Here is a 24430-nt window from a genome sequence, read left to right on the forward strand (position 1 = left end):
CATATCGTGCAGTAATTCACTCAGGTCTCAGTTTTGGCTGCACATAAATGTACTTTTAAGCCCCTGTGAGCATTAAACCTCTGCAGTTATTAAATACCTCCACCCCTGCCTGCTCCTCACAGTCAAATAGCTGTCAGAGAAAATTGGTGTTTACACTGGGTACTGCAAAGCAATATTGTCTATGTAATACTGTGTATCTATCTTTTTTTACATTTCAAGGTCATGTCCATTTTCACGTCAAAACAAAAATACTGCATGCTTTCAGAGGCTGGAAATGATAGGCAGAGGGGGCAGATGAGAGACGGGGAGATGAATGGAATAGAGCCAAATGAGTGTAGGACTCAAAATGAAAGCAGATGGAACGGAGTTGTCTGTTTTGGATTTATATGGATGGATTAAAGAAGAGGAGTGTGTGTCTCTCCTTTTGTGTGTGTGAGTGTATGTGTGTGTGTGTGTGACATGCTCACAGTAGTGTCTGACCGCTGGGTTGGATCATAAAGACTGACAGAGGTCAGTGTGGCGTCCAGAATCCTCCCTCAGTCTCACCGTCCGACCCAGAGGGAAAAGGCCCTGATGTTTCCTTCCCTGTTCTCTGAAGACGAAGCAGGAAAAAGCACCAGAGACTAAAGGAGGTGAGTGCAATTCCTTTTCCTTCTTCTTGGTTCACATTTAACTCACTTGACGTCAAGGACTCTGAGGTGTTATTTCGAGCATCTGTCTCCTGGAGAGGTTCCATGGTGACGACAATTTTCACTTACTTGCCTCTGATTTAGTCGTCCGTCTCCCCACCAATTACCAGTGGTGTTCTAATTTTTTCCTGTCACACTCTTTTCATTCCTTAAATGTGATTAGTCATGTAAAACTGTGGGCTCCAATGAACCTTCTCTTTCCAAACACCTCGGTAATCATCTCAGGCAATCAGACAGAACTGCTTTGCTTCAGAAACTAATAACATGCTGCTTGTATTTTTAGTAAAACGCAGGAATGGAAGTATAACTAAAGTCAAGCAGGTTAACAGTGAGAAACAACATGCACTCCTCAATACACGTTTATGTATTTGAAGCTCAGGAACATAACATTTTTCCTGAATATTTAACATTACTTCCTTGTTTTTTTTTGTTTGCATTAATTTCAGGACAGCATATATGTCTAATATGCAAGGCTCCTAAAAGACCCATAACTACTTTTGTGTCAAATTCCAAATTATTTTTCCTCTAAATATAATCTTTTTTAAGCAATTTATCACCATTTATTCTAATATTATCTTCTGCGTTTTGTAGTTTTCAGTGTAAATCATGTATTTTCTATTATTTATTTAATGCACCGATCACATAGATGTTCATAAAAGCTCAGAGTAAATTCAAAGGATACTAAATTGCAACAGAGAAAACCAAGGAAAAGGTTACTTTTACAGCAAAATCTATCATTAACTGAACATAAAACAAGTGTCTCCATTCACGGTATCTATCAAACTCGATGGGTTTTACTGGTGAATCAATGTTGTAAAAGATGACGGTGTTTCCACGTTCATTACAGAGCCTCTGAATGTCCAGATGGATCATATCTGATGACCATGAAAAGATGACAAACTGTGTTTTACACCAATTATTTACATATATTGATAGGATTAGGTAATCAACAGGTATTCAACAGTTTACATGTAGATGCTTTTGGTTGATGGTGGATTTTTGGGTCTTTATGGGTTAAAAGATAGAAAAGCATCAGTAAGCGGAAGAGTAAGGCCACTCTACATAGAGGTCAGAAATATCACAATAAAATACCAAAATGAATTTTTTTTTTTTTTTAAGACTTAGAATATGTAAAGAAAAGCATCAGGATAAATAGAGAAGCATTAGAAGAAGTGGTGACAAGCATCAGTATAAAAATACCTGAATAAATTGAGGAAGGCAGCAGAAAAAATAGTGAAACACTAGCATAAAAAGGAAAACGAAAGCCCACAGAGTAAACATTAAAACTGTCATACTGAGAAAAAAAAGCAGAATAAATAGAAAAAAGTATTGGACTATACAAAGAAAAGCAGCAGAATACATAAAGGAACACTGAAATTAATAGAAAAACACCAGAGTACATGAAAAAAACCCTGAATAAACAGAGAATTTGAATTAATAGTGAAAAGCAACAGAATAAGTTGGAAATTACAAGGATAAACTGACTAAACACTTGAACAAATAGTGAAAAGCTCCAGAGTAAACGGAAATTCATTTGAATAAACAGAAAACACCAGAATAAATTGAGAAAAGCTTCAGAGTAAACAAGAAAAGGACCAGAATAAATAGAAAAACTGCGAAATAAGTAATGAAAAGTATCAAATAAATAGAAAAAAGCATTAGAATAAAATGTCAAATATGGGACTTTAACAGACAAAATGGACAAATAAACTGAAAAACACCAGAAACCTGCAATATATGTAAGTAATTAAGCTAAAATGCAGTTAATCAGCTTTTCATCAGTGTCAGATATGATCCGTTTGGACGTTCAGAGGCTCCGGAGTGAACATGGAAACACAGTCAACTTCTGCAGCACTGACTCACCAGTAAAACCCATGGAGTTGGATCTATGACAGATACACTTGTTTTCATATTCAGTTAATGATATATTTGTTGAAAAAGGTACTTTTTTCTTCAATTTTCTCAGTTTTGATATAATAACTTTTGAATTTACTCTGAGCTTTTATGAACACGATCAGTGAATTAATACTTGATTTACTGTTTACTGAAAGTGCAGAGGATAACACAGGGTGTCCACAAAGTCTCCTTACAATTTAAAAAATGTATTACAAAGCAATTGGTGAGATATGTAAATCAGATTTGTTCTATGTACTCAGTGGTTTTTAATCACATCATGGGATCATGTGCAATCGAATCATTGGTCCATTTTTCTTTAATGAGAAACCAGTGACTGCGAATGTTTACTTTGACCTTTTGACTGAACATGTGGCACCACAGCTGGATGACCTCCAACCAACCAGCATTTCCCCTCCACACTGGGGTCTGCCTGTTGGTGGGTTCCTAAATCAAACATTTCCAGACCGGTGGATTGGAAGGGATGGCCCAATTCCCTGACCACCTAATTCACCAGATATCACTGCCTTAGATACCTGTCTATGGGGTTATGTTAAAGATATCATATAAAAAACAAAGAAACAGGAAATCAATGACCTGAAGCTAAAGGTCACTGATGCCATTAACACCACTGATGAAGCTATGATACAGCCAACATGGAAACAAATCCAGTACCATCTTGATGTGCTTTATGCAACTAATGGTGCCCATATAGAGGTGGATTAAATGAGGAAAAAGACTTCAATATCTACTCTTCATTTTCTACTAATTTCCACAGATGTCTATTCATTTGCTTTTGTAATAAATTAGTTAAATTGTGAAGAAACTTTATTGACACCCTGTATTATAAATGGTGATAAATGACTTAGTAAATGTTAAACGAAGACAAAAATTAATTGGACATCACCACTAAAACAGCTGTAGAGGTAAATGATAAAGTCAAAGATTAGTGACTGTTCATTTCATACTGACTTCAGTTCATGTAAATGAAGGTTGTTGTCATTCTGAGATCAATAAGTGTGTGTTTTATGACCATGTGACCATCATGGCTCTGTTTACTGACCATAGTATGTCTAGTGTTTCCTACTTTTACACCAGAGGTGTCTAACGTACGGCCTGTGGGCCAAAACCGGCCCTCCTAAGGGTTCAATCCAGCCATGGGATGAATTTACATTGTACAAATACTCCACAGAAGAAATCAACAGTCAAGGTCACTTGTCACTGAGTCTCGACAAGTTGTTTTGATGATAACTTTATATTTTTTAGTTCCAGATGCTTGTTACTTAATGTTTTGTATATTTGTAGATCCACTGTGATCTGTAAGTTGTAATGCATATGTGTAAATGATAAGTTAAAGCATATTGTTAAAATTCACTTATTTTTTTGAAGAAATTTTAGGTTGTTCTCATTTTTTGTTTAAGGATAGTCTGTAATGTAAACATTTGCATGTAACTTTACTTTTTTGTAGTAAAACGAGAACAATTAGAAGTTTGTCATTATTTATTATTTTACTGTTTTTGCCTGTTTGAGATTAAGTTTAGCTGTTTATGGCCCCTCAACTAAAATGGGTTTGACATCCCTGTTTTACACCAACTTTCTTCATAACAATCCCAAACTGTTTTTTTGTCTGTTTCATGTGCATCCATTTGTCTCCTTCCTCAAGCCAACCCCCGTCCAACCCCCCCGGTCTCCGCAATGGCGTTCCTGCAGCAGATGCGTTCCCCCCGCCTCTCCTTCATCCAGACGGTGGTGTCCCTGTTCCTGGGAACCGTGGCCCTCCTGTCATCAAACTGGTGCGTGGGGAAACAGAAGGTGCCCAAGCCGCTGTGCACGCCCACCAAGCACAGCAACTGCATCCCCGTCCCAGGCGTGTCCAACTCCTCCAGCATCCAGTTCTCCTGGGAGACTGGGGACGACCGCTTCGTGTTCCCCACCTTCCACACCGGCCTGTTCCTCACGTGTGAAGAGAACATCTACACGGACGCGTGGGGTGAGAACACACAGATGACACACACCCTGGAGTGGAAGATGGTCAGACACAGAAAGCAGAAACTCAACTCACATATAAGAACAGAAGAAAAGAGCAGCTTGAGGTAGAAGTGTCTGCGTGTGCAAAAAACTAACACAGGATCAAACACTTGTTCCTTAGCATTAGGTTCTTTACCCATAAATGATTTTTTTTCTATATTTAACCTTCCTTAAGTGATTTATCACCATCTATTACCGTATAATCCTCTGTATTTTGCATTTTGTTTTGGACTATCGAGTATTTTCCGATATTTAATTTACCGATCAGGTAGATGTTTATAAAAGTTCAGATTCAAGTTGAGGGTTATTACATCAAAACCAGAGAAAACTGAAAAAAGGGACTTTTTCAGCAAAGATATCAATACTGAATGTAAAAATAAGTATCTCCATCCTCTGTCATTTATCAAACTTCATGGGCTTTACTGGTGAATCAATGTCGTAGAAGATGACGGTGTCTCCACAGTCACTGTGGAGCCTCTGAACATCCAGATGGGTCATATCTGATGACCATGGAAAGATGATAAACTCTATTTTAAAATAATTTGGATCAGCAGGTGTCAAACATTTTAGATCCGTAGGTGCTTTTGGTTGCTGGTGGAGGTTTGGATCTTTATGGGTTAATGTGTGGACATGTGTAACATACTGACACATATCTATGTCATAACACTCAGCTATGGAGGGAGGTGTGAGATGATTTAGGATAAAAATTTAATTTGAGACAAAGAAGTAACGGTCAAAGATGCTCAGTTTCTTGCAAAAGAAAAGACACATGGGCAGAGGTAGAGAAGTGTGAATACAAGATACAGTAGTTGTGACTTCCCATTTTTATTTAGTCAGTTTGATTGTGATTTCAGTAGAGTTTTAGTTTGTTCTGACTGTAATAATAGAAAATCTGTTATTTTGATAAATTGTTATAAACTTTGTTTATCTGACCAAAGTACAGTCTTAGCCATAAAGTTGGAATAATTTTGTTTTCAGACACATCCCTCTTTTTATTCCTATTTATACACGTCAGTAATCACCTTTGACCAGGTACAGTGATTACATACTGAGTCCCAGTTATACATTATCTACAAGAATAAGTAACTTTGTCACAGTCATTTCATGAGAGCAGGTAAAAATATTGTAAATATAAATAAATTCAAATTCTGACACACTCTGGAGACTAAATCAGCCTGAAAAGTTGAAATATTGAACCGTTCTGTGAAATTCCATAATTAGCAGGTTTTACCTCGTAACAGGAGAGGTGATTATGACTGAACACGAAAACAGAATCCACCACAGACTTTACAAGGACGGGTCGTGACTCAACTATTCTCACTTCAAAAAGAATATCTTTCAGTGTAAAACTGCGCTGAATGGAGGTCTTTCATCATCCGCAGTTCATATAATTGTGTAAAAATTCAGGCAGTCAGGAGAGATGTGGGTGTACAAAGGCCATGGTTGAATGTGTGTGACCTTTGACCCTCAGGCAGTGTTGTATGAGAAACCATCATGAATACAGACACATGGGATCAGAAGGTGGTGGAACAGTGGTAAACATGTCTCTGTCCCAGCTTTGTTTGAGTGTGAAACAGGTAGTCATTTATTCATTCATATATTCATTCATTCATTTTTGGAACTGCTTAGTGCTTGTGAGGGTTGACATTGGCCATCAACCTATCAAGATCTATATTTCTTTAGATTTACAAAGCTGAAAATCTTTACTTTGTACTTTTGTCACTTAAAGAATACAATACAATACAGTACAACAGGCTTTATTGTCATTACACAAGTTGTGCAACGAAATTGCAGGCAGCGACAGTGCACTTACAACTAATAACAACACAATAAAATACAGACATACATTAAAAAAAATACAAAATAGTATCCAATAGAAATATGTGCAAATTAGAGTTATAGGACTGGATCTAGTAAGACCAATCTAGAATTTTGCATGTGGGGTTGAACTGCGGTTTGCGGGTGATTTAATAAGATTGCCTGTGCAAATGACAACAGGTGCAGCGTCTTGGAGACCGCCCTATTTAAGTGAGGATTTTGCATGTGTTACTGATTGTGGTCATGGAGACATCTCCATTATTTTTTCTTTCGTCATTCCAAAAATGTTCACACAAGGGTAAACATGCGTTCTCTGTGTCTTGTTTCATCATTTCAATGTCTCCTTGTGACAATAACTGCAGCCATGTGTGCGCAATTACGCATACAAACTGTTTGCACCTCCCTTTGAGACGTGTTAAATATAGACGCAGTTTCTATGAGCGAAATTCCTTTTGGGTTTGATAAATCACTTTGCGTGTGCTAAATTAATATATTTACATTTTCTCCTCCCACCGCATGCACAATTGCGTGTAAACGCCCCACATTCCATATTCATTGTGGCAAACATACTAACTGGATGCAGACGCGCTATTTTGCACCTTTGAAAGACACAGCCCTGTTAGTAAATCAGTTTGTATATTTTTTTATACACACAAACCTTTAATAGATCTGGCCCATCGTGTATAACAAGATTTAAGCAAATTAACAAATCACAAACCTATTTTATTTAACCGGTGAGCCTTAGTTTAGTTAGTGCTTATTTTTATTGTGTTATAAGGAAAACCTTAATTTACAGAAGCTGAAAAAGATTGGATGCAAGATTGTGCAACATCAAATATGATTTTCAAAACCATTGTTTATCCAAGGTCCCTTATTATATGAAGCCATTTTATTCTTGTGCAATAACATTGGAAGAAAAACAAAATGGTTTTATCCTTTTTTTAACTACAATCCTACAGTGTATTTATTTCATTGCTGCTTGTACTTTGTTCATCTTTACTTTGCTTCCGTCAATTAAATTATTTTTCACTAATATTTTTAGCTTCCATGGACTCTAATAACCCTGCTGAGAGTCCAGTGGATTTGCAGCATCTATACGCTGACAGACCTCAGTGTAACTTATGTAGCCATGGTTACGGAGCACAATCAGTATCATTGTAGAGGATTTCATGAGCTTTCCCTGCAGTCGTATGTGCAGATCAGGTTGTTTACGGTAGTATATGTGGCAGAGGATGATCCCAAAATGAGTACGAACAGGAAGTGAAGCAAACTGTGACAATAGCACAACAGAGAGTGAAATAGGTCACAGGACAAGAGGAAATCCAAGGTGATAATATGAATTAAGCTCTCAGGTGTTGTAATTTGTGTCCGTGCATATCTATATATACACAATATATGTATGAGTGTGTGTGTGTGTTTCTGTGTGTGTGTGTGTGTGTGTGTGTGTGTGTGAGCTCAGCCCAAAGAGGATTATCATCAGTGTGTGTTCTGCTCACAGAGATTTAGACTTCAACAGCATGACTCAATTATGGATTAGAAAGCCGGGGAGAGAAAGGTTAATAGGATTCACAAACATCGGCCTGGTTGTCTCCGCCTCATTTGCAGATGATTTTAAAGGATGAATCTGAGCGATACTTAAGTTAATCCAAATGTTGATTTATGCAGAAAATGATGTTAATCAGTCGGTGTTTTCATTAACTATGTCAGTATGTAACAGTTGAACTTCTGCTCCAGCTAAAAGACAAAAAAGTGTTGTTTTTCTTCTTAATACATTAATGTTTTGGGGTTGTTTTTTTTTTAGATTTGGAGATATTGTGCTGATGACTCTCACATGCATGCAATATGTAAATGTGACACATTGTAAAGCACTCTGGAATCAAGGTAGAAAAGCACTGTAATAATGTAATCTCATTTACTATTTACTATTTCAGCTTTGCTGTAAACACAACGAAATGACACAAAAAATCATTAGAAATACAGCTCTCTCTCTCTCTCTCTCTCTCTCTCTCTCTCTCTCTCTCTCTCTCTCTCTCTCTCTGTGTGTGTGTGTGTGTGTGTATGTGTGTATTGAAGTAAAATTACCATTTTTTGTTTATTCCAGAAGCTTCAGAAGACAATTCTAACCCATCTTTCAAATAGAAATGATATCATTTAAAGGCACTTCTCAAACTTAATACACAACACAACAAAGACAGAACAGTAATATGATCTGGGAATTTATTTACTGAATTTGACCAGTAGAAGTGTTTATAAATGTTTACCTGTACATTTGTTGTTGTTGATGTTTACATGCAGAGGAGAGGTGAGGGATGTAAAAGATGAGATTGATGTAAAAGATGAAGATGATATAAAAGGTGAGAATGATGTAAAAGATGAGGATGATGTAAAAGATAAAAGATGAGGATGATGTAAAAGATGAAGATGATATAAAAGATGAGAGTGATGTAAAAGATGAGGATGATCTAAAAGATGAGGATGATGTAAAAAAAAAAATAAAAGGTGAGAATAATGTAAAAGATGAAGATGATATAAAAGATGAGAATGATGTAAAAGATGAGGATGATATAAAAGATGAAAGATGAGGATGATGTAAAAGATAAAAGATGATAATGATGTAAAAGATAGAAGTTGAGGATGATGTAAAAGATAAAAGATGAGGATGATGTTAAAGATAAAAAATGAGAATGATGTAAAAGATAAAAGGTGAGAATGATGTAAAAGATGAAGATGATATAAAAGATGAGGATGATGTAAAAGATGAGGATGATGTCAAAGATAAAAGATGAGGATGATGTAAAAGATGAGGATGATGTCAAAGATAAAAGATGAGGATGATGTAAAAGATGAGGATGATGTAAAAGATAAAAGATGAGAATGATGTAAAAGATAAAAGATGAGGATGATGTAAAAGATGAGGATGACATAAAAGATGAGGATGACGTAAAAGATGACGATGTAAAAGATGCAACGAGATGGGAATGATTTAAGGGTTGAGAATGACGTAATAGATAAGGAAAACTAAAAGTAATTTGAAAGCAACGTAAAATATAACAACATGTAAGACTGAGACTTTCCAACACTATTTAAATGATGGAAGAGTTCGTTAAAATTTAGACACGGTGACAGTTAAATGTGTATTTTTTGTAAATTTTGGTCCTAAGGATACATCAAATTGAGATTTTTAGAACATACAGTATATTTGTACAAAATGACAGCTGGTGAAAATAAAATAAGTAGTGTTGTCAGACCTTAAATAATGCAAAGAAAGTACGTTCATATTCATTTTTAAAAAACGCAAAACTGATATTTTAATTTAGGAAGACTTCTGACATTCATTGGTACAAGTCATGGACAAAATCTAATATTCATAATAAAAAAGCTTGTGTGTTGATTATAACATTTAAAAGATATCCCAGTCTTCCCATCATATCCAGCCCATCCTTTCATTTCTTTCAGGTAACTGTGTGTAAACTTGTATCTCTACACATCTATATGCATTGACAGCTGTCTCTTGGTTTTCAGAGGAGAAGTGTCGAGGCTTTTATACTTTGACTCCTGTTCATGAAAAAGGTAAACCCATTCATCTTTGTCACTGGTTTCCTTTGGCCTATCCTCATCCTGGTGGTTTAATGTTCAGGCCTTTGCGTTTGTCTGTGTCTCCTCAGCAATGATGTGGCTGTCCTTGTCGTTGGAGCTCATGTACATCGGTCTGCTGCTGATCAGCTGCGTTCTGCTGTCTGTGCAGCTGTGCATCAGGGCCTGGTTCCCCTCCACGCAGCGCTGGGGCCAACTGCTCAATTCTTTCGCCGCCGTCTTCACCGTCCTGGGAGGTAACGCAACTTTCCACATTAATATTGAAAGCTCCCGATGCTGAAAATGAGCCTCAGTGGGGTCATCATCATTCCATTGCCCTGTACAATAATCTCACCTCTGTCTGATGTTTCAACCTGGCCATAAACCTATTTATAGCCCCAAAATCAGGGATATAATGGTTTTACTGCCCACCGCCGCTGGATATCCTTCGTGTGAATGCAATAACTAGGACAGATTTGTTTGGATTTCTTCTTCTTTGATAACCAACATTTGGGATCCCTAGTGGAAGAACCCTACTGATTTCAGCTTCTCTATGAGTATTATAAGCAGGGGCGCAGCTACCAATTGTGGGCACCATGAAAGCTGAACATTGGGGGCCCTTTCATAAAACTCAGTGTCTTGAAATGCCTGAACTGAAACTTAACATGCTTTCAACGTCTGATTCCCGACTTCTATGTATAGCGGGTCTTATGTATAGCGGATCTTACATGAAATTTTCCCAACTTCTAGTCTGTATCCACTGGATCCCCTTCTCTGCTCTATGGGCCCCCCACAAACGCTGGGCTCCATGAATTTGTTATGTTAACAACCCCCCCCCATCGGTGCCCCAGATTATAAATCATATAAATGGGGGTGCTTTAGTTGAAAATCAGTTTATTTGACATAAATCAAGCAATAATAGTCTGATTGAGATCAAATTTGGTTCATATTGATTGTTTTACAAATGTTTATTTTCTCGTTACCATCCAGAGTTCATATGGTGTCATTTTCATTCACTAGGTGGAGTTTTGTGGGAAAAATGGTTTCTCTGTCCATTATTATGCCACTATCAGGTCCATGTAGCTCAAACTGAGTTCATATCGATTGTCTAGCAATTCTCTTTCTTTGTGGCGCTTCCTTGAGTTTACATGATGTCATCTTTTGACACCAGGTGGTGTGCTTTTTCCAAATGGTTGGGGGAGCTTCCGTTGAAAAATTAGTTTTTCTTCGGACATTATTAAGGAAGTAGTCGGCCAGTCAAGCTCAAACTTGGTTCATATCGATCGTCCAACAAATATCTAATATTTTTCTGACATTATTCAGCAAATAATTTTTGAACATTATTCAGGCCGGATGTCCTTCATGTGAATGTGATAACTATCCCCCTTTAGCACCAACATAGATGACCCCTAGGGGAAGACCCCTATTGATTTTGAGTGTTCCAGGAATACTATCACTTGTCCAAATGGGGGCACTTCTGTTGAAAAATCGGATTTTTTGGACATTAATACCAGACCCCCCGAAGGGGAGGCAAGGAGTATTGTTTTTGGTTTGGTTTGTTTGTTAACACTCTAGCAGCAAAACTATTGGTTGAATTCATACCAAATTGAGTTTATAGATTGCCAGTGACCCAGAATAGATCTGATTACATTTTGGGAAAAGTTCAGATTTTTTACGAATTTTTACGATCTCTTTTTCCCCCATTTACCTACAATGGGTGAAATTTCACATGCCTGTTGCATCAAAACTCTTGGTTGAATTCATACCAAATTGGGTTTATATACTGACAGTCAATAGAAACTTTGAGGTAGAAATGTCTGCATATTTCTACTTGTAGGGGGGTTGTAATTATTCATTGTGGATTTATTGATGACTTAGTGCTCGGGTAGTTGAGATTAGGGCTGCTCAATTATAGAAAAAAAAAAAAAATCACGATTATTTTAGCAATAATTGAAATCACGATTATTAAAAACGATTATTTGTTAACCTTAAAGTTGTTTATTTTTTTCTTGCAAAACAATGTAAAATATGCTCTTTAAACATAAATAAAGCTTTTAACCACTAAAACAAAGTATTTTCACTTTTGTACGAAACAAAAAAATCTTTAAAATCAAATAAGTGTTCTGTAAATTCAAGTATGTTTCCTTTTGTAAACAAATAGTGCACTGTAATTAAACTGCTATAGACTTGCCATAGAACTGTAGCAATAAAAAAAAAAAAAAAAAAAACTCACGTAAAGTGCAAATTATAAATTCAAGTATGTTCAATGTAGTATGAAACATAGTAAATTCAGTGGCGTGCTGTGAGGTTTCAGTTAAGGCCTTCTGTATACATCAGCCATCTACAGGGTGTCCTATAAGTCTCCATACATAGGAGACATAACACATATGGTTCTAACATGTATTTCTTTATATTTCTTCTTTATAGTTCTTCAGCAGTGGAGGACACGCATTGAAATGTGTTCCCGACAAAATGGCAGTCATATAGAGCATATTATATAAATAAAAATGGTTTATGTCAAGAAACGTTTATTTTTCCTATGTATGGAGACTAATGGGACACCCTGTAGAATACGTACGTTAGGGTTATACGGGTTAGGGTTAGGTTAATACGGGAGTTGCAGCGTAAAGAGATTCGGAGACTGAAGACTGCATTGCGGACGAAGTTGTTTTTATGCGTTTTAGTTTTTCATAAGATAAAGAATATGATAAAGGTGGCGGTGGTTAAACTTTAGATGGTTAAAAAGGTTTGTTGTGTTACCGGTCGGTGCGGACACAACTACGAAACACTTTTTGCACGTGATGTGTTTTTGCTCTTCGTCTTCTTCATCAAACCCAAAGTGATTCCATACAATTAAATTTGACTTGCCTTTTTTGTTTACCAAGCACTTCTGCTGTGATTCTCCTGCCGTTTTTCCAGACCGCTAGGTACAACTTTCCTCTTGGGGCGGACCTGCCGGCTAGCAGGCAGCTGTAGCTTAGAGGGGGGCGGGGCAGAGCAGCTCATGGTAGCTTGCGTGCGCGTGAATTAAAACAACTCAAAATTAATAATCGTTTTTTCTCGATTACATAATTTTTGTAATCGTTGCGTGTAATAATCGAAATCGTAATTGAATTTCGATTAATTGCACAGCCCTAGTTGAGATAATGATGAGTTGTCATGTTGTCACGGTTCATTGCACATGGGTTGATCTCTTTGCAAAAGTGGACCAAATACGCATTGAGCAATACTCAGTGGGGATCTGCACAATCTGAGGATTGGTTTTGAAGCAGTGGCAATTTCTCACAGACTGCAAGGGAAGCCCGGCTTCCCCTAAAATTACGAAAATTAAATGGTTAAATATGTACGGTTGTGTTGACATTTCATTGACTACAATTGTGTTAGAACACGTTCATCTCCCAGACGAGTTTGTTCAGAATCAGGTTTATCACAAATCAACAGACGCGATGTTGTTCACTTCTCATACATTCCTGTGGCGCTGTTTTCTCATTCGATCTCTGCTCAATGTATTTGTCCGTAGACGCCGGGCGTCTATGGGCTTCAATGGGACTGAGTGGAACAGTTTTTTTTCATAGCCTGAAAACTGGATGGTAATTGGATAAATGCCACGATGTTGTCCCGCCCCCGGACGCTGTACGTCTCTGGGGGTGAATGGAGCTGTGGGCGGAGCTCAGCCAGGCTGGATGCCAGAATCCCACGTGCTGATTGGAGGATCAGTCGAAAGGCTGAACCCCGTTTGATTGACAGCTATTTTGAGCTCTACTCCTTCACTGACACAGTTCAGTTTAATACCGTCGCACGTTTTGCTGCGAAATCAAGAGAGAAACCACGACGAAATTACTCGTTCATTTCTTGCACTGTAAATAAAACACTCATTGTACTTCCTTGTTTCAGTTTAACATAATTTCAGCGTTTTCTTGTTTCAGTTACATAATTTAATCATTTCTTGTTTGAGTTGAATATCGTTTTGTAGATAGTTAAATCAATCAAACTGTCGGCGAGGTCGGAGTGAAAGGAGCATCTCTGGTTTAAAAAGGCTGAAGTCTTACACTCACAACACAATGGGCCAAGGTAATCTGAGCAGAGAGGACACTGGTCCAGTCCCTGGAAAAGACGCCTACTTGGTACGATAAGGTCACTGACCATTTTCTTAAAAAGGAACGGAGGGCCGAATGTATGTTTAAGTAACTTGACAGTTTTTTAAAAATTTTTTTATGTAAGCTGACAATGAGCTTCCCCTGTCTGAAAGACGAGCAGCCACCACTGTTTTGAAGGCCTATATAAAGGCCCAAAAAAGGCCACCATTGTTAGTCCAGTGAACGGCATCATACCACATCTATCACATGAACAACATCTCCGGGCACTGGGTATGGTGGAGGCCAGTTTGAGCTCCAGTGATAGAGCCAGGCCTATGTATGGGCTGTTCCCAACCCACAATCAGAAACCTGGTTGAACGCCACAACACCACAGACCGTGTCCAGGGTGAGAGAGAGTGACAACTCCAGACCAGGACCGCTACTGTTGTGACTTTGTGTTTGGCAGGTGCCATTTTCTTTTGTTAAGTTTTTTGTTTTGAAATTATTCGTGAAACTTTAGATTTTTGTTTCTGTATGCCAATATCCTAAACAAATGATTCATATGAAAAAATTCCAGTTTAGGGTTTCAAAATAAAAATTATGTTGAAAAATATGGTCTCAAAGTTTTCATTGACTGTGAGTGTAGATTGCTAGGGACCCACAATAGATTTGGTTACATTTTGGAAAAGTGAGTCAAAAGTTCAAATTTTTTGTGAATTTTTAAAATCTTTTTTTCTTCTCCCATTTACATAATGGGCAAAATTTCTAATGGCTATGAAAACATCAATTTTGTTTCAATTTACTTCAAACTTGGCACATACATAGAGGCAATTGACATGCTGACATCAGCACACGCATAGACATGATGACATCAGCTGGATTGATGTCAAAATAAGCTACAATATGTGCGAGGGGCGGGGTTTGTTGGTTCTGGCACCACTTATTAATAGATATGGAAGGCCAATCAAGCTCAAGTTTGGTTCATATCGATCATCCAAGAATATCTATCTTTTCCCTATTACTCGAGGTTTAGGTGACGTCTATTTGTATTTGAGGTTGGAATTGAATGTATCTGAATACCTTTCTGGAGTATTTATATCTGTATTTGGGGTTTTAAAACTGAGACCATATTTGTATTTGAATACTCTGTCAAAGTACTTGAAAATAACTCAAATAGTTTTCAAATACTTTACAAATGCTTTCACAATATTGAACAGATGAAAGAGTCAATAGATACTGTTTGCTAGCCACACCGACCAGATAATCAGAGATGAGGCCATTATGCTCTTAATCCTTGAACAAACAATAGTTCATTTTAAGGGTGCAGGGCAACTGAGATATGAAACATGTTGGGGTGATGGGAATCATGAAATCATGATGTGGCTTCCTTTAACTGGTTGCTTCTGCCGATGTGCTCACAGAGGTGCATTCCATGATAATAAGGATTATCTCATGTTTGATAATGTTCTGAAAATATCAAATGGACAGTTGTGGGTATTTCTATACAATGTCACATTTCATATTAAATCTATCCACAATCTGTTTTCTGAATAACAATTAAGTTGGTGTCTTTTGTACATTGTGTCGTTTATTTCTTATATAGCAGAGGATTGGGGGGATTTCAGGGAAATCCCGTTACTGTTGGCTCCCGACAACGTGAGCCCCGTTGCATTATGCACTTAAATGTTATTTATTAACCTGTTTCCTTCTGAGAATTTCCACTTTTACTTTGCACATTACAGTTTATTGTTACACCTTACAGTTTGATTGCCCAGAGTTTTTACCAGTTCTGTTTTTATACTTCTAATTTATTATGTGCATTGTGTAGAGTGTTTGCTGTTGTGTTATGCTTTATAATGAAAATAAATGGATTAGATTTCGATAGCACTTTTCAAGGCACTCAAAGCACTTTACTTTAGTGATCCATTATTCATTCGCTCTCACATTCACACTCTGGTGGTGGCAGGCTGACAGAAGCATGGCTCCCAGTCTGACCCTCCAACCAACAACGAACACCGAACATTCACACGCATTCATACACCAGTTGCCCAAGGACACAACAGCACATGATTATTGTTTGTCTGTTTGTTTGTCTGTCTGTCTGTCTGTCTCTATCTATGTATCTATCTATATATCGATGTATGTATCTATGTATGTATCTATCTATCTGTCTGTCTGTCCGTCCATCTGTCCATTTTCCTTCCTTCCCTCTAATCTAATCTATCATCAATTGCTCTGTTTTCCAGGTCTGCTGGGGATGGTGGGTCACATGATGTTCATGCAGGTGTTTCAGACCACAGCATCGATGGGACCAGAGGACTTCAGACCTCACAGCTACGGCTTCTCATGGGCTTTTTAGTGAGTTCATTAAACACCTCCACACTTTCAAAGCCCTTTCACATACAAAAAACACCAAAAAGCTAAAGGCTCCCTACTTACAGATAAATACTAAAACGTAGAAAAATGTTTCTTACTTCTGCAGATGACTGATCATGTTGAAGTTTCAGTGAATATCCATGTTATACTGTGACATGAGCCTCTGAATTTTACATCCAAATCTGTCATTTATCATCACCAGCCGGCCAACTCAACCAGAAAATACAGAGGATGAAACAAGAAATGTCACAAATCACTGCATGTGGGACAAATACTATCATCAGACCTCTGAAATTTGGTTTAGTGTCTGAAGTGGAGGTGCACTATATGGACAAAAGTATTGGGGCAAGTTGAATTCAGGTGTTTCTTTTCCAACAGGGGTCTGGGCTACAAACCAATAATGACAAATGTCATAATATATTTTTATATTGTGATAAATATCATTGCATTGGTTAGTTTTGTTTGTTTTGTTGCTTCCAAAATGCCTCAGAGATGGTTTTTACTTCGTTTCTATCAACATTTATTTTATTCATTTTTTTTTTTTATCGTGACTATGATTTTAAATGTTCTACCTCTAAATTTCTAAAATATTTTTCATGCTCTGACTAAATGATAATTTTCTACCACAACTAACCATCTACTTTCTTCACATTTCACTTAGAAAGAAAAACCTCCCATTACACTTTAAGGAAATATTGATATTTATAAACTATATGGACAAAAACAATGGGACACATGGCTACAGCTGTAAGACATCCTGTTCATGCTGATTTGAGATATATCCCAGGGGTAACTGCTGTGTGTTACAGGTGCTCCGTTTAAGTATAATAAAATGTAACAGTAATGAAATTATTAATACTACAAAAATAAAATAAATAATTTATATATGTATATATATGTATATATATGTGTATGTGTGTGTGTATATATATATATATATATATATATATATATATATGTATAAACACTATAGAAACACAAAAGACATGCACTTTTATAGGTTAAATTAAGAGTGAATGGTTGTTGCTCTGTATATGTCAGCCCTGAAATGAACTGTCGTACCTTCATCCATAGGTATCTCCAACATCTCACGTGACCCTCATGACGACCAAGTGGTTCAAAATTGAATGGATGGGGAGGTATTTTCAGTTTAAAAAAATTACAAATATGGCAGATTTGCACAGGATTTATGTCACAGGGGACCTCTGAAATTATTACACATTTCCAGATTTCCACAGGTCACTAGTCTTGTATGAGAAGGGCTTAACGGTGAAGTCCAGTCACACTGGTTTTTACCCTCGCCACAGGGTATTGTCATTAGTTCATCATCTGTCCGTCTGTCTGTCCGTTCATCTGTCCATCTCTATATGCAAAAACTTTGGCGTGGACTGAAAGCCGAGGGTTTTCAAGTGTGGGCACGTTATGTTTATTCATTATTTTTAATTTGCACATTAAAAAACCCAGGTGGAAATACAGAAAATGTAAAAAAAAAAAAAAGTCATTATAATATCGCAAAATGTTGGGAGAGGTAGAAAAGTCTGTATTGATAAAAGGAAAATAAGTGCAAGAAAGGCAGTTTTACCAAAAAAAAAAAAAAAAAACACTAACAAAAAAAACCAAAAACATATCATTTGCCTCCTAGTCATATTTTTGGCCAAATTGTGATATCTGCCTAACGCTGCTGCTTCGTTTTACATCATTGGCTATGTTATGAAAAAATATTGCTTTTTTTTTCTTTTTTTAAGCATTTCATAATGAAACACAAAACTTTACCAAAAATACTGTAGATTTAGACTAAAACACTAAAATCTTATTATACTTTGTAGGATAAAATTAGACTAAAGCTAAAACAATGCAGATGACTTAACTGCATCTGAAATTAAGTGACACTTTGGTCAAAACCTAAAACTAAATCAACTACAGCCAACAAAATATACACTAACCAAGTATGGATAGTGCAGGAAAGAAGTCCACTTGCATCTATCTGTCAGTGAGTTCTATTTTCAGTCCAACATCTGCGTGGGTTATACTAATGTTCATGGCTTTCCTTATTTTGGCACTTTGCAAATAGACATGAAATAAAATAACCTACTGCAGTAACTGTAGTATATGCTGGAGATGTGGCCTTTGCTTTTTCTCCTTTTTGTTTTTAATGGTGGCATGTTGTTTCCAGGCAACATGTGCTGCAACAAGAATGTCTTTCAACATTTCTTCTTTTTATATCAGTTCCCTGCGCAACACAGAGACCCTGGTATTAACACAAGTCCTGAAGAATTCTGTCACATGTAGATGGTTCAAATGCAACATCTGATGTCAGGATCAGTGCAACATCTGAATGCAACATCTGATGTCAGGATCAGTGACCAAACGTTAAGTCCAATCCTCCAGGATGCATTCAGAGGTGGTATGGGATACACTGGTCCATAGTTTTATAGCAGAAAAGCATTCTGGGAGAAACTGAAGGATGGCCTAGTCAGTTGATGTACTTTAGGTCTCATGCTAATGGTGTCGTGTTTTAAAGATTTCAACATTTTTCAAGAAAACCCACAAAGACGTAATAACTTCAAGTGTTTCATTTGTGGGGTCTAGCATATGATGTGGAATTAAATACAAAGTTAAATATGAAGTTCACAAAGCTTTAAGTCTTTCCTGCATGAATTGTTAATAAATGTGTGGTATCTTTAATATAAAACATATACAATTGCATTTCCTCAGTATCTTATTTCTTTAGCATAAAAGCCAGTTATTCATTGCAGTGGATTCCATTCATCAGCAGTTCAACATGCCATGGTATTCACATTTTGTTACGCATAAAAACATTCATAAAGCTCTTTCCACAAAGAGAATATATCTCTGCTTTAAGAAAACGTATCATTATAGTGTAAGATTTAACTATCAGCTGCAGCTGGTATCATAATAACTACAACTCCAAACTTTTCTCTTTCTCCCTATGTTTTTGAATGAAAAATTTAAGTTAATAATAATTACTACATTATATATACTATATGCTACTATAATATTACTTCTACAAACTATCTATGTGAAAAAATGTGAATAACATGAACAAACTGAAACTTCATAAGAAAAATAAGTGCAATTTTAACAATTTTATGGCTCAGATTATTATTTACCTGTGTGTATTACAACTTATAGATCACAATGGATCTATAAATACACAAAACATTTAATAACAGGCAGAATACTATGAAAATTCTTCTTTTTTTCTCAGAACATTTCAGGTTGTTAATATATGTTCAGCTTATTCACATTTGTAAATGTTGTACACATTTGTAAATGTAAAAATAATCATGTAATTTTACTTTTTTACACTAAAACAAAGAGAAAAATTTGGAGCTGTCATAATTTGTAGTTTATTAAGATACTATTTTACTGGTTCGACCCAGTGGAGATTATATTAGTCTCTATGTGCCCCCTGAACTAAAATAAGTTTGATAACCATTGTTTGTTAAAATCTTTAATGTAATCTTTTCATTTCAGAAATTCATCCCACAGACCAGATTGGACACTTTCGCAAGTCGGTTTTGGCCCACGGGTTGTATGTTTGACACCCCTGCTGTAGATTAGTAGAGTATTTCTTTGTAACCACATGTTATGGATAAATTAGTATGTCAAGTTAATATACGACTTTATTCATCCCACAGTGAAAAAATTTAAGTGTCATAATATTAGAGTTGGTGTCATTACTTCAAATAATGTAGCTTTAATTAAAGACTGAATAACTGTCCACTGTAGTAATGTCATGCATGAAAGTGTTAAGCATTTAAAGATGCAATCATCACTGAAGTATATTAACTGAAGTATATTCTCCTGACAGTATTTAAGGTTTCTTGAATGATCCACACAGTCACATCATGCAAAAACTACTGGTTGCCATCGAACAGTGTGAATTAAATTAGCAAAAGAAACATTATGATAGGGCTTCATGGCAGTGCAGTGGTTAGCACTGTCACCTCACAGCAGGATGCTGTCACTGTGGGTGTGGGTTGTCTGTGGGCACTTTGGCTTCCTCAGACCGTCTAACGACATGCACTGTTATGTGTTAATTGGTCACTCTGGAGGTGTGAATGTGGGAGTGTTTGTATGTATCAGCCCGGAGATGAACTGGCGACATGTTGAAGGTGGTGTTGATTTCAGTGGGGATAAGCTCCAGCACCGACATGACCCTCTAGAGGATTAACAGGTTCAGAAAAGGACTGCAAGACTTTACAAATAAAGCCTGTTCAACTTGAAATGAAAGCTATAGATGAGTTTATTTATTACTGTATTGAACAGGACAGTCAGATAAGACAGATAGGACGGGATGTGTTTTTAAAACCAGGTGTCTGGAGAGGTACATCACATAAATACATACATACATGTGAACAAATCTTACATATTGAACCTTTAAAGGGTACCTGTAGTGAATTTTCATTGGTAACTATTCCAAAAGATCACCTATAATACTAGTCCAGTGGTTCTCAACCTTTTTTGGCCCGTGTCCCCATTTAACATCACAAATTCCGGGCAACCCCAGACATTGAAAATGGATACTTTTTTTTTTTTGCTAAAATTAATTTGTTTTTGATCATGTAATAGTTTGCTATACTATGTTGCAAATAAATGATAATTTCAGACAACATTTAGGCTATATAATGTATATTATTATGGATGGAGGCAGAAAATCCAGGTGTAGATTACTGCACAAAGTGAGAATTTTATTTTCCTTGGTCAGGATATGTACAGTCAGTCCAGCTTGTATTTACAAGGCTGACAATTAATACTGAACAAACAATAACTCAAACTATGAATTATGAAAGAGCTGCAGCATCTGAAACCAGCCACAATGAACATCTGAAAGATAAACAGTACCACAGCGCTTCAGTTTCAGCTTCAGAGTTTGTCATGTCTTTTATGTATTGGGATTATCTCTCTCAACTCACCATATATTTTTTATTCGTAAGTTTTTATTTTTATCAAGCACTAGAAATTTCAGGTGACCCCATTTGAATTCCAGGTGATGTAATGCTCAGAGTACGAAGACTGAACCCACATGCACAACCCAGAGACAGATGTAAAAGTTTACAGTGTTTATTAAGCACCAAGCTCACTGATAATGGTAATGAATAAAATCTTGAGAACAATGAGCCCCGGGTTCTTCTTTGGGTTAGTGAACCGGACCGGAGACGAAAACCCACAGTCCAGATCGGTAGAACGTGTCGGGAATCCGACTAGGGAAAAGCAGAGGGAGGTCAGTGGCAGAACCAGGTCATACACGGGCAGGCAAACGGAAAGGCAACAGGACATATGGATCAGGCTAGCTCACGTACCGTGAAGTCAGGCGATAAGGTCGAAACACACGAGGTCAGAAGGAGGCTGAAGAAGTGACAGGGATTAGGCAACAGGCAAAACAGAGATGGCAAACTGGGTCAAACACAGATAGGCAGACAGACAGACAGGATCCAAAACGCTGGTAAGTATCTCACAAGGAAAATACGAACTGGCAACATACAAGGGGAAACACAGGGCTTAAATACACAAAAGGGAGGGAAGACAATGAGACACAGGTGGAACAAATTAGGGCGGAGTCAGGTAATCACACAGGTGGACACAATTAGGGACAGGAAGCAAAGACACCAGACACAACACACGAGGGAAACTTAACAAAATAAAACAGGAAATGACAGACAAACACAAAAGACAGACAAAACCAGACTAACGTCTGGTGGCAGGCATGACAGGTGACCCCACGTGGGCTCCCGACCCTAAGGTAAAAAACTCTGTACTAGTGGTTCTGTCAGGTAACTTACGTCATAGCCTGTTGTCAGGTACACACCAGTACTTAGTCACTGCTCCGTCAGTCAGTCATGGTCTGAGACATGTTGCCTCTTTCACGGGCTGTTCCAGCACCGGTAGTAATGGAGACTTGTTGTATTGTCTGATTATCTGGGCTGTGATGGACTGGTCACTGACCCCGTGCAGCAGACACCAGTCTAAAGTGACACAAAAGTGACCAGTCCTGGGTCGCGTTTCTAGGACAATGACGTAGTACAAAGCTTACGGCTGCACAAGCACAACAAGCGCAAACACATGCTTTCCAATCAATCTTGCCTACTGACTGCTGCTTGTTTACTCACACTGATCACCCAGAAACAATGACAGGTACGCCACTTCTGGCCGGCAATGGCTGCTCCCCATATGTTCTGCCAATGTGTGTAATTAACATAATAAAAAGGTCCAGTGTGCTGCCTTTATGGCAATTTTTTACTGAATTTGTGTCTCTCTTGTTTATAAGTAATACACAAAGCACAATTAATGTCGTAGACATGACCAGTACAGGTACACTTTAAAACAGAATGAAACTTGATGACTGAAACAAATGTCACATGTTGGACTGAACCCCCAGTTCTAACAGAAGTCCAGACAAATGGACTCTTCAGTGAATGGAACGGTTATTTCCTGGATGCTGTAACCCATGTCTACTGTTCTATTCGTTTTGGATGGTTGGGTGTTCATTCTGTGTCTGATATGTGTACATTAAATCTACTCTCTGCTCTTCTTCTGTGTGCATCAGTGTGGCCTGGTTTGCCTTCACCGTCTGCATGTCTGCCGGCGTCTCCACCCTCAACAACTACACCAAGAAAGTCCTGATGGTGGGACCCAGGTGCAAGTCAGGCCTTAACCCCTGCAGCTTTAACTTCGTGGGGCTCCTCCCCCCTGCTCCTTATTACACCCCTCCGAATCCGGCCATCACACTGGCCTGTCCCTCGTCTCCCCCTCGCATCTCCCACCTGTCCCCCTACTATGAGCCCCCGTCCATTAAACTACCACCGTCCTCCTCTTCCTCGTCCTCTCCAAGACTCATCCACTCCTACTCCTTTCCTCTCCAACACTCCGCTTCCTTCCCTCCTCCTCCTCCCTCCCACCCTGCGCCTGGATCTCCCTTCCACCGCTCGTCCCTCCCTTCGCCATTTCCCTCGCCGACCCCCTCCATCTCTGGCCACATGCCCCAGCCACGACACCAGGAGGACATGTGTCCCAGATACAGGACAGAGGAAGACTTCAGCCCACTTTAAGCTGCTAATCCAGAGTTTTTCTATGACTGTTATTATCACAGTGCAGTTTATTGTTTGTCCTGTGCTCTGAATTACACAGTTAGGCCGCTCAGTGACCCACTGAATCCTCTGACCATTATAACTGTTCTAATGATGAATGACAAATGGAGACATCCTGGTAATATCTGGGTCTGAACTGTAAATGTTTTGTAACCTGAGCACAGCACAAATGCAGCCTAGAAACCCACTGTAACTGTATGTGAGTGTTTTTATGTGATTGTACTGGGGGCTGAGGGTGGGAGGCACGGTGTGGTCAGACATCTCCCAAATTGTAGATGCTTCTTTGGAAATGTGGATGTTTTGTATTTCGTCAGACTTCAGATGGAAATCAACCTGTAGCTAAACTGGTGCAACACATTTTTTTTCTCTAAGATTAATATTTTTCTGTACATCATCCCTGTTAACTACAACAAGAAAAAAAGTGAAGTTCATATCAAATAAACTTGATGAAGAGACTGATTCCTGTTGAAACAGGTCACTTGTTAAATTAAAAAAACCTTCACATGAATTTGTCTTAATCTTGAGAACCAGAGCAACAGAAAAATAAAACAATGACTGGTTTTAAATCAACTTTTAATATCATAAAAATCATTGTCATCTATAATGAGAAATAACAGTAGCAACATTAAATTGCATTGTAGGAAACAAAACATATTTACACATTATATCATCAGGGAAGTTGCATATGTGTGTGGGGAAAAAGTGTTTATTTTGAATATAAGTGTGACATATTAGTGATATAAGTTGGAGTTGATGTTATTTTGTGTTATTGTGATTAAAAGATGATTTACTACAAGTGGTATAAGTGTAATTCAGATACTGTTTACATTTTGAACCGGAATAAACTAAAATTCTTCTGACTAAA

General features: G+C 37.6%; 1 protein-coding gene across 1 annotated transcript; it reads left to right on the plus strand.

The window, feature by feature from the left end:
* Positions 1-24430, plus strand: gsg1 (germ cell associated 1). Its single transcript, XM_030140477.1, has 6 exons — positions 1-632; positions 4246-4572; positions 9951-9998; positions 10094-10258; positions 16324-16435; positions 23025-24430. The coding sequence occupies exons 2-6, from the start codon at positions 4278-4280 to the stop codon at positions 23524-23526; spliced, it is 1122 nt and encodes a 373-aa protein (XP_029996337.1). The 5' UTR covers positions 1-632; positions 4246-4277; the 3' UTR covers positions 23527-24430.

Source organism: Sphaeramia orbicularis, chromosome 8 (assembly GCF_902148855.1).
Source record: "Sphaeramia orbicularis chromosome 8, fSphaOr1.1, whole genome shotgun sequence".
Classification (NCBI taxonomy): domain Eukaryota; kingdom Metazoa; phylum Chordata; class Actinopteri; order Kurtiformes; family Apogonidae; genus Sphaeramia; species Sphaeramia orbicularis.

Excerpts from the sequence above, each read along its gene's own strand:
- gsg1 (XM_030140477.1), top strand. The coding sequence starts at position 4,278 with ATGGCGTTCCTGCAGCAGATGCGTTCCCCCCGCCTCTCCTTCATCCAG. Across the intron at positions 10,259-16,323 it reads CGTCTTCACCGTCCTGGGAG|GTCTGCTGGGGATGGTGGGT; the intron begins GTAACGCAACTT and ends TCTGTTTTCCAG. Across the intron at positions 16,436-23,024 it reads GGCTTCTCATGGGCTTTTTA|TGTGGCCTGGTTTGCCTTCA; the intron begins GTGAGTTCATTA and ends TGTGTGCATCAG.